The sequence below is a fragment of the Epinephelus moara genome, unplaced genomic scaffold (assembly GCF_006386435.1).
Source record: "Epinephelus moara isolate mb unplaced genomic scaffold, YSFRI_EMoa_1.0 scaffold927, whole genome shotgun sequence".
NCBI lineage: Eukaryota > Metazoa > Chordata > Actinopteri > Perciformes > Serranidae > Epinephelus > Epinephelus moara.
In genome coordinates, this window is record NW_026082902.1 from 18477 (window position 1) to 29472 (window position 10996).

General features: G+C 45.8%; 1 protein-coding gene across 2 annotated transcripts in view; it reads right to left on the reverse strand.

Annotated features, from left to right (window-relative positions):
- Positions 1-10996, reverse strand: part of LOC126387577 (titin-like) — a 97776-nt gene that overhangs the window by 17675 nt on the left and 69105 nt on the right. For both annotated transcript variants that reach the window (XM_050040103.1, XM_050040102.1), the window contains exons 88-103: positions 10609-10905; positions 9773-10360; positions 9039-9341; positions 8618-8914; positions 8234-8521; positions 7751-8056; positions 7230-7532; positions 6842-7147; positions 4955-6718; positions 4548-4841; positions 4104-4388; positions 3710-4009; positions 1549-3615; positions 1052-1354; positions 658-963; positions 126-416 (exon numbers count right to left, since the gene is read on the reverse strand). In XM_050040103.1, coding sequence (XP_049896060.1) covers positions 126-416; positions 658-963; positions 1052-1354; positions 1549-3615; positions 3710-4009; positions 4104-4388; positions 4548-4841; positions 4955-6718; positions 6842-7147; positions 7230-7532; positions 7751-8056; positions 8234-8521; positions 8618-8914; positions 9039-9341; positions 9773-10360; positions 10609-10905 — 8298 coding nt within the window. The remainder of the gene's footprint in view (positions 1-125; positions 417-657; positions 964-1051; positions 1355-1548; positions 3616-3709; positions 4010-4103; positions 4389-4547; positions 4842-4954; positions 6719-6841; positions 7148-7229; positions 7533-7750; positions 8057-8233; positions 8522-8617; positions 8915-9038; positions 9342-9772; positions 10361-10608; positions 10906-10996) is intronic.

Here is a 10996-nt window from a genome sequence, read left to right on the forward strand (position 1 = left end):
TGTGAGGCAAACTGTGATTTGTGATATTGGGCTTTATAAATAAAATTGAATTGAATTGAATTGAAACTGAATTAATCTGTAATGCATACAACTGAATGCTTAGGAAACAAAGCACTCTCACTTACCAAGTACTTTGACATTGACCTCAGCAGTCTTGGTTCCGCTTACGTTCCTGACAGTGAGGATGTACTTTCCAGTGTCATCTCTGTCGCAGAACTTGATGATGGCCATGGCCCTGGTGGGAGTGTACTGCAGGTGGTACTTTTCACACAACTCTAGATCCCTACTGCCCTTTGACCAGGAAGCCTTGGGGTCAGGCCTGCCTCCTACAGCAGCGTCCAGAACCAGGTCTGAACCAGCTCTGACCCTGACAGTTTCGGACAGGAGCTTGCTGTCCAGCTGGGCCTTTGGAGGCTCTGTTAGGTGGAAAAAAGGAACATGGTTATGAGAAAAAAAAAAGATTAATAAGATAGGACCACTTTGCTGGGACAACCATATATTCACACTGCTTACATCTACATGTTTAAGCCTTAAGCTGTGGCTTACTTAACAGGAAACATGAGGCAGTTTCATCTTACTGTCATTGTTTTTTTTAAGAGTTAAGATCAGTGTGCATTATTCGTGGTATTGTATCACAGTAACGGATTCAGATCTTACCGAAGTCGGTCTTGCATTGCACAGAGCCGGTGGATACCGAGGGAATGCTGAGGACCTGGTTAGCATTCTTAGCAATGACCCTGAACTCATAGGGCTCTCCCTCTCCCAGGGCGGTAACAGTGAAGAAAGTGTCTGTCACATTGGTGTAGTTACATTTGAGCCAGCGGCCCTCACCGGCCAAAGTGTACGGCTTACGCTCAATGATGTAGCCCACAATGGGACTGCCACCATCATACAGTGGAGCTGACCATTTGAGCGACACAGTGGTTCTTGTGACATTTGTGACTTCTGGTTTGCTTGGTGGATCTAAAAAACAGATCAGTCATGTTGGAGCAATAGAGTATTAACTGACAAGCAACTGGAAAGGGTGAAGCTAAAATGTGTCTAAACTTACCAACTGGGTTTTGAGCAACTGCTCCCTTGGAGGCCTCGCTGGCTTTGCTCAACCCAGCACTGTTCATGGCATACACCCTGAACTGGTACTCCAGGCCTTCAACCAGACCTTCCACCTTATAGTAGCACTCAAAGCAAGGGATCTTGTTCTCCCTCACCCACAGGATGTTGTTCCTCTCCTTCTTCTCAATCCAGTATCCTGTCACTTTGCTTCCGCCATCACTGTAAGGCTCCTCCCATTTCATGGTCATTGTATTAGCAGTGACGTTAAAGACTGTAGGCCTTGTTGGTGGGCCAGGAGGTGCTGTGATAAAAAAAAAAGACGAGATTTTTCTGTTGAGTACAGTCACTCAAAAGCCTATCTGATTCAACAGAAGACAAACATATTTATAGACATTAAGAGTCTAAGAAATTCTTAAATACTTATATCTGTTCTTTGTTATCCATGCATTAAACTAGTGAATGAGTTAAAGAGTATGTTTATAGAGCAGGACTTACTGAAAGGATGCTCTGCGACAATAGTCTTAGACTCAGTGGGCTTGCTGACACCAAATCTGTTCTCAGCAGAGACCCTGAATGTGTACTGCATGTACTTGGTCAAGTGACTGACATCAAGAGTTGTGCCCCTCACGCTGGAGTTGATCAGCTGCCAGGCTGTGGAGCCAGACTCACGCTTCTCCACGATGTAGTTGGTGATATCAGTGCCTCCATCATCATCTGGTGGTTGCCAGTTAAGGACACAGGACACAGAGGTGATGGATGAGATTTCGATGGGTCCGGTTGGAGGACTGGGTCTTCCTGTGACATTAACTTCAACAGTGAAGGTCCTGGTTCCTGCCACATTCTCCAGAGTCAGGTAGTATTTACCACCATCTCCTCTCATGGCCTCCTTGACTGTGATGCTGGCTCTGTCCTTCGTTACTTTGATGGAGACTCTGTCTGTGCTCTTTAGCCTCATCTCTTCCAGCTTCCAGGTTACCGTAGGAGCAGGTCTACCACTGATGGGAACATCAATGGTAAAGGAACTGCCAGACCTGCATGTGATGAGCTGATTGGTGAGCTCACTGAGGTCAGCAGCAGGTTCAATGTGAGGCTCTTTGACCAGCGCAGGAGCCAGAGTTTCCCTGGGCAAGCTGTAGCCAGACTCATTCTTGGCCTTCACACGGAAGTCATATTCATCACCCTTGTTGAGCTTTTCAACCACATAAGTGAGATTGGTGGTGTTGCCAATCACAACCCATTTGTCTGCACCCTTTGGCTTAGCTTCAATGATATAACCCTGGATGCGGCTACCGCCATCATGCTCTGGTTTCAGCCATCCCAGTGACACAGAGTTATCTGTGGTGTCCAGGATGTCCATTCTCTTTGGAGCTGCTGGCTCTGCGGTGGCAATGACAGGCTCAGTGATCTCAAATGCCTCACCCACACCATGCTGGTTCTCTGCTGAGACTCTGAAGAAGTATGGCACTCCCTCCAGCAGGTCCTGGATCTTAAGGATACGCTGCGTGCACTTCCCACCAGACTGCTGCCAAGTGCGGCGACTAGCCTCACGTCTCTCCACAATATAATGCTGGATTCTGGCACCACCGTCATTGAGAGGAGGCTCCCAGACAAGTGTGACTGAGCCTCTGGACACCTCCTTGAAGGCAACAGCCTGTGGAGGTCCAGGAGAGTCCATCACTTTTACAGTGAATGTAATGGCCTTGCTGCCACTAGAGTTTTCCAGGTTAACAGTATATTTTCCTGTATCATTTCTTGAGCAGTTTTCAATGCTTAGAGAACTGTAGCCATCTGTAGTTGTGACCTCTGACATGACACCCAGCTGCCCTTCCTCCTTCACCCAGGTGGCATTAGGCATTGGCTTTCCTCTGAAGTGAATGCCCAAGCACACTGAGCCTCCAGCCTTGACAATGTGTGTCTGCTTGAAGGTGGCGTCAATATCCACCTGTGGTGGTGTTAGTCTGTCTACAGCCTGAGCAGGCTCTGGAATCTCTCGGTTCTCACCTCTACCCACATGATTCACAGCTGCGACACGGAATTTGTACTCGGCTCCTGTCTGTAGACCAATCGCCGTGTAATTTGTTACTGCCACCAGCTCCTCATTTACTCTCTTCCATTCGGTCTCTTGTCCCTTTACCATCTCAATAATGTAGCCTAGAATCTCCATGCCTCCATCATCAGCAGGCCTGGACCATTCCAGGCTGATGGAAGTATTAGTGGAATCGCACACACAAACCACAGATGGAGCACAAGGAATATCCTTTGGCTCAGCGGCTTTGATGGGTAGTGAGATGTTGCTAGGAGCTCCAACACCAGCGTCATTTACGGCCATCACACGGAACTCGTATTCCATATCCTCTGTCAGATTGGGCACCCTGTGAGCACATTCAATGATGGGCTTCTTGGTAATCACCTTGTAGAACCGGACAGTCTTCTTTTCTCGTTTCTCTAAGATGTAATACTGAATGGGGTTTCCTCCGTCAGATGTTGGAGAAGTCCAGGAAAGGGTGATGGTCTCTCCCGTCACCTCAGTAGCATCAGGAGTGCCTGGAGCATCAGGAGTAGCTGAGGGAAAGAATTATGATAGATTAGTGCAATGTAAGCAAAATAAAGAATGCTGAGTATGAAATTGCAAAAGCCTTTCCAACTTTCCACTCACTGTATTGCATCTGTGCAATGATGGGGCTGGATTCCAAAGGCCTGCCAACTCCAAACTTGTTAGCAGCAGAGACCCTGAACTGGTACTCATTGGTCTTGATGAGCTTTGTTGCGTTGAAAAAGCAATCCTTACATTCATCAGTCACCAAAGCCCAGGAGATCTTGGCAGTCTCGCGCTTCTCAATGATGTAATGTGAGATCTCAGAGCAGCCGTCGTTCTCAGGTGGGTTCCAAGACAGAGTGCACTTACCCTCTGAGATGTTGCTGAAAGTGATGGGTCCTACCGGCTCCCCAGGTGTGTCTGCATCACATAGGTGTGTGAGAATTAGAACATAAATAAACAGGTGTAAACAACTGCATCATATTATAAAGAGTTTAATGTTAAAACTGCGCACCTTGAACTTGAACAAGGATGTCCAGCTTCTTGCTTCCAGATCCGTTGGTAGCCTCGACAGTGTAGAGGCCCCGGTGTGTACGATCAGCATCTCTGACAAACAGGGTGCTGGATCCAGCCACAGTGATTATGTCCATCATCTTTTTGGTAACTTCCACACCGTCTCTGAACCAAACGACCTTAGGAACAGGGCGTCCAGTGATGGTCGCCTTCAGCCTGATGTGGTCTCCTGCCTTGACTGTCAAACCCTCAAAGTACTCTGCGCCAAACTCAATAATTGGAGCAGCTAGTAAACAGGAAAAGGGAGTGTGTTAGTATACAGCATATTGAATAACAATCAAAGCAGTGTTTATCATTTACACATCAGTCCTGAAGTTCAGACTGCTATTAATACAATCATGAGCCCCCCCCCCCTCTCTACCCTACAAATTCTTTCACTACTCACCATTCTCACTTCTGACCACAATCATGCCAGAGGAGTTGGAGGGCGGACTAACGACACCAATGGCATTTCTGGCTGTCACTCTAAACTCATAGCGTTCATTTGTTGCCAATCCAGTGACAGTGTGCTGGCAGTCATGTACTTCAGTCAAGTTGGCCTTGAACCAGCGGCCTTGTCCTTGGCGTTTCTCGATGCTGTAGCTGGTAATCTTGCTACCACCATCATGTTTGGGGGCATCCCACTTCAGTGTCACTGAGTCACTGGTCACATCAATGTAGTCAGGCTGGCCAGGAGCATCTGGAAGGCATAAAATTCATCTTTGAACTTTTTTCTTTTATATCGTAATTCTAATGTGCTGTATGCTTGTAGTTTATCAATTAAACAAAATAATGGTTTGAATCTGCACTCACCAACAGGACTGACAGCCATGACTGGCTTGCTCTCATCACTCATTCGGCTGAAGCCAGCATCATTCTGGGCATAGACTCTGAAGGAGTACTCAAGGCCCTCAATGAGCTCCAGGATCCTGTATTCTGTTTCTTTAATCAGCATAGTGTTCACTTTTTGCCACATGATGCTGTTCTTTTCCTTCTTCTCCACATGGAAGCCCTGGATGGGGGTACCACCGTCATAGATGGGCTTGTCCCACTGGATGGACATGCCGTCATTGGTGACATTGTAAACGAAAGGCTTGCCTGGTGGGCCTGGGGGCCTGAACTGGTGCTTGGCGATGACCATCTGTGAGACCAGAGGCTCGCTGACACCATATCTGTTCTCAGCACACACTCTGAACTGGTACTGGACACCCTTGATCAGGTTGGGGATCTTGAACTGAGTACCTGTTACACTGGAGCAGGCCATCTTCCAGTCGGGCTGGGAGGTGTCACGCTTCTCTACACTGTAGCAGGTGATGTCTCCACCACCATCGTCATCGGGTTCTTCCCAGGAGATCATGATGCTCTCAGCTCTCACTTCATCCAAGCGGATGGGTCCAACAGGCTTTGATGGTGGTCCAAGTGTGATGACATGGACATGGAAGGATTTCCTGTTGACCAAATTGTCAAGTGTCAGGGTGTATTTACCCTCATTCTCCTTCTTCACATTCTTAATCATTAGAGTGGCTCTGTTTTCTGTCTTCTTGAAGCGGATTTGGTCGCTCTCCTTCAGAGGCAGGTTGTCCTTCAGCCACAGAATGGAGGGTTTGGGTTTACCTTTGTATGGCAGCTCAATGTGCACATTGTGACCCAGACGAACATTAATGCGGCCTTGTGGGTACTCTGAAAGGTTTGCCTCAGGTGTGATAAGGTACTCAATGACCTTGATAGGCCCAATCTCAACAAAGTCACCCCGTCCTTTCTCATTCCTGGCGGCAACTCTGAAGAACATTTCTGAGTGCTCCTTGAGTTTCTTGACCTCAAACTCACATTGCCTGCTGGTTCCTGCCATTGACCAGTCCTCGCCCTTGAGCTTCTTCTCAATCGCGTAGTCAGAGATGATGCTGCCGCCATCGTAATCTGGCTTCAGCCACTGCAGAGTGATAGAAGTCTTGGACGAATCCTTCATGGAAACTTCCTTGACTGGTCCTGGAGTCTCTGTGGCCTTCAAAGGCTCAACTGTTTCACATGGATCACCTACACCATTCTCATTCTCTGCTAACACACGGAAGAAGTAGGATGTCTTCTCTGAGAGGTCTTCAAGGGTATATGTAGTGTCTGTGCATTTGTTTGTCACTGCAGAGAAGGATCTCTTGGAGGAGTCCCTCTTTTCAACAATGTAGTTTGTGATCTCAGCACCGCCATCAAGGAGTGGAGGCTCCCAGCAGAGAGTGACCTTTCCACGGGTCACATCCTTCAGGACCAGGTTCCTGCACTGAGCTGGAGTATCCTGAACCTTCACAGACAGGGTTAGGATCTTTGGCTCTCCAACACCATTCTCTATCTTCACTGTGTACTTTCCAGTGTCAAGCCTGGTAACCTCACGCATAACAAGGACTGTGGTAGTGTCTGAGTGGTGGAATTCATATTTGGGGTCACGATCGATGCATTCTTCTCCCTTACTCCAAGAAGCAGTGGGAGCAGGTCTGCCCTTTAGAGGAACAGAGAGCTCCACATCTTTCCCAGCCTTAACAATATAGTGAGTTCTCATGGCTACATCTGTGTCAATCTGGGCCTCCTCTGTGAAAATCATAAAAACAAATATACAAGGTCACACAGGGACTGCTGAACAAGACAGGGCATACATGTTACAAACTGAACACATTTTCAATGATCCCTTTATTTGTTTATGTATGAATTTACCCAGGATATCCTTGGCTTGCACAGGCTCAGTCATCTCCAGAGGTTCTCCACGGCCAGCACAGTTGACTGCCGACACTCTGAAGAAGTAGTTGACATCTGGTTTTAGGTTGTGAACTATGTACTCTGTTGTCTTGACCTCTCCCTTGGAGGTGATCATAGCCCATTCCACCTCTCCCTCAACAAGCTTCTCCACCATGTAGCTGGTGATCTCACTGCCTCCATCCCATTCTGGCTTGGACCAGCCCAAGGTGATGGATGTCTTGGTGGAATCCACCACCTTCAGCTTGCAAGGCTCATAAGGTGGATCTGTAAGCAACATGTATTTGTTAGGTAGGACTGTAAATGTATCTTTCTTGATGTGGATTTCTTTGAATGTCAGACCACTTACCAACTGGGTCAGCAGCCTTGTAGTAGTCTGATGCATCAGAGAATGGTCCCTCTCCAGCCTTGTTAATGGCACAGACGCGATATTGGTACTCATTTCCTTCTGTCAGATGGTAGACTGTCTGTTTGATGTTTTTGACAGGGTCTTTGTAAACTCTAATCCAGCGCAAGCTCTTCTTATCACGTCTCTCCAGATAGTAGCCTGTAACAGGGCTACCTCCATCTACACCTGGTTTGTCCCATTCCACCACCATGGTGGACTTAGTGATGATATTTACCTCAGGAGTGTGAGGCTGCCCAGGAGTTACTATTGAAATCAATAACAAACATGTTAGGAGTTTCGAATGATAAAATAAGTACAAATCTTGACGAATTTTTTTCCATTTGTGTTTGTCATAAAAGCAAAGAATTTGTAAGAGCAAAAACAAAGATGAGGTTTTATTGCTGCAGGGTAATTATCATAAAATCTGGTATGACATTCACATTGACAATCATATTCACAGTACTCTGCAGGCCAAAACTTACCAAAGGCGTTCTTAGCAATGACCGGCTCCGATACCAGTGGCTCTCCAACTCCAATCTTATTAACAGCCATTACGCGGAACACATACTCATTTCCACGCATTAGCTTGCTGGCTGTTATGTGTGTTTGCTCATGCCGGTCTGAAACTGTGGACCAGACCACTCGACTGGTTTCGCGCCTCTCAACAATGTAGTGGGTCACCTTGAAACCTCCCTGGTCAGACTCAGGCACAGGCTCCCAGCTGAAGATGATCCTGTCTTCCGTGACAGAGTTGAAGTTAACGATACCTGCCGGGGGTCCAGGTTTGTCTGCAGGGAGGTAAAACAAAAAAAAAGGGAAGACACATAGACATTAAATACAGGGATAATGGAAGACTGTATACATGAGGGCATTTCAGTTTAAATCGGACATAGGAGCTCAGAAATATGGAATTCAGAATTCAGATTTAAGGAAATATTTAGGGTGAAGCAAGAATTTCTAAGTACCTAGGATTTCAATCCTGATGGTTGCAGATGCTGAGCCAAGAACATTCTTGATCTTGATCTCATATGAGCCCGTGTCGAAGCGAGATGCATCCTTGATCAGAACAGCAGAAGTGTCAGTTGTGCTTTCAACAGACAGGGTAGAGGTTGGCACCAGCTCCTTTCCATCCTTGAGCCACTCAATTGTTGGCAGAGGCTTGGCAATGATTCCAACTCTAAGCTTAACTGAAGCTCCAGCCTTGTACTGAACCACATCCAGATACTCTGGAGGAAGGTCAATGGCTGGGGCACCTGTGGGACACAAGATATGGTTATAATTAAAAATAAAAGCAACAACCCAATAAAAGTAAACAAGACATGTTACATGGATATGAATCAAAAACTCACCACATGCATCAACACAAGTGACTGGGCCGGCAATGAGAGATGGGTTGCTGACAGATCCAACAGCATTCTTGGCGAAAACTCTGAACTCGTAAGACTCATCCTGGGTCAGTCCGGATACAGTAAAGCCCAGGTCAATAATGTTTGTGAAGTTGGCCTTCACCCATCTGCCACTGGGAGCTTCCCTCCTCTCCACACTGTAGCCTGTTATCTTGCTGCCACCATCAAATGGAGGTCTCTGCCAGGCAAGGCTGACTGAGTTCTTGGTGACTTCTGTGATATGGACATTTGCTGGGGGCTCTGTAACATTAAAGTGGAAAAGATGCAATTTTAATGAAACAATAGTCTTAGTATAAGCTTGTATTATTTAAAGGTATGGGTCTCCTGTAAACTGAAGATGAAGATCCAAATCAAAAACACTTACCGCAAGCATCAATAGCAAGCACCTCTTCAGAGGTCTTGCTCATCTTTCCAATTCCGGCGGCATTTTCTGCTGCCACCTTGAATTCATAGATGAGGCCAGGACAGATGTTTGTGACTCGCCACTGGTTTCCTGAGATTGCTGTCTTATTGATCTTCTGCCAGAGGATGCTGCTCCTCTCCTTCATCTGGAGATGGTATCCAATTACAGGGTTTCCACCATCATTGACCGGCTCATTCCAGCAGACTGTCAGACTCTCTCTAGAGACAAAGCTGAGCCATGGTGTGGATGGAGGTCCAGGGATGGCTGTAACGGTCAGCATTCATGTTAATGTTTATTCAGATTTATCATCCATAAAACAAAAGTTGCTAAATAAAATGGATAATTAAGAGATAATTTATTAACACCCCTATTTGAAATAGAAGTACAACAAAGCTATGAATAAAATACAATGAAAAAATTTATTGTATATTTTTTCATTGTATTTTATTCATAGCTTTGTTGTGGATTCAAATTAAAGAGCTGTGCAGTTTTTAGAAGTGGTTGTTTGTGCAGAAATGTGCAAAATTGTCCAATGAATGCGCAAAGGTTTACAGTACAAAGTACAAAAAGAAGGTGCAATATACAGAGATATATTCCCAATGTAACTGATGGTAATTGATCAGTACTCATCTGTCATACTTAAGGAACCGGCTCATTAAAGCTACATTATAATGTCTTGAATTGGATGGACTTACTGTATGGAAGCTTTATCATGACTGGCTTGCTGTCAATATGGTCACTGACACCGAAGCGATTCGCAGCCTTGATTCTGAACTGATACTCTTCTCCTTTGGTCAGCTTAGTCACTTTGATTGCACTTCTGGCAATGGTAGTTGACACCTCTGCCCAGGTAGGAGTGCTGGTTTCACGTTTCAGAACAATGTAGTTGGTAACAGGACTGCCACCATCATACTCTGGAAGACCCCATTTCAGACACGCTGTGGTCTCTCCGACCTCTCCGACCTCGACTGGACCTACAGGAGGTCCAGGTTTGTCCAGCACAACAAAAATAAGGGGGATCTTGGTGGTACCTCCCGGATTTGAGGCAGTGACTTCATATTTGCCAGCGTCACTTGAAATGCTTTCAGTTAGGGTGATGATTAAACTGTCTGGAGTTACTTCTGTTAGCAGCCTCTTGGATCCCTTAATGACAACATTGTTCTTGGACATTGTCACCTTAGGCATGGGCCTGCCGGTGAGAGGAATCTCGAAGGTCAGGTCGGATCCTGCTTTCACATAAACTGTATTCTTGGGGTAGTTCTTTAGGTCAAACTCTGGTGCCTCTGTTGACAAAACAAGACATCAATGTGATAATTAATGTCATCTTAAGTAACTCCATTCATCTGCATTTTTCCACAAATTCCATTTCTTTTCAAAAACTGTCTGTAATGCAAATTTTTATTACACAGAATATATTTTAAATGTAAATGTTTTAAATTTTTTTCTTTATGCACAGTGTCCTGTTTTCTAAGGACAGTAAAATTCAATCTGAATACATAACTAATATCAAAATTTAGTAGAAAATAACTACCATGTATTTCCTTGACAATAACAGGAACAATCATCTCCTTCGGTTCACTGAGTCCAGCATGGTTCTCCGCGCGGACTCTGAAGTAGTACTCGGCACACTCCCTCAGGCTCTTGATCGTGTGGGTCATGGTCCTCACAGTGGCACACTTCACCCACTTGGTCTGTCCCTTCTCCAGGGCATCGATGAGGTAACCAGTGACTCTGCTACCACCGTCGTATTCTGGTCTTGTCCAGGCAATCGTAACGCTGTCCTTGGTAACATTTGCAACTCCAAGTTTCATGGGTGGACTTGGTACCTCTGTAACAGACAGAAGTAATTTTTATGAAGCACATTTTGTTCAACAGTAGAGGTTCTATTAATTCACAGCATTTCACATTTAAAAACTGTC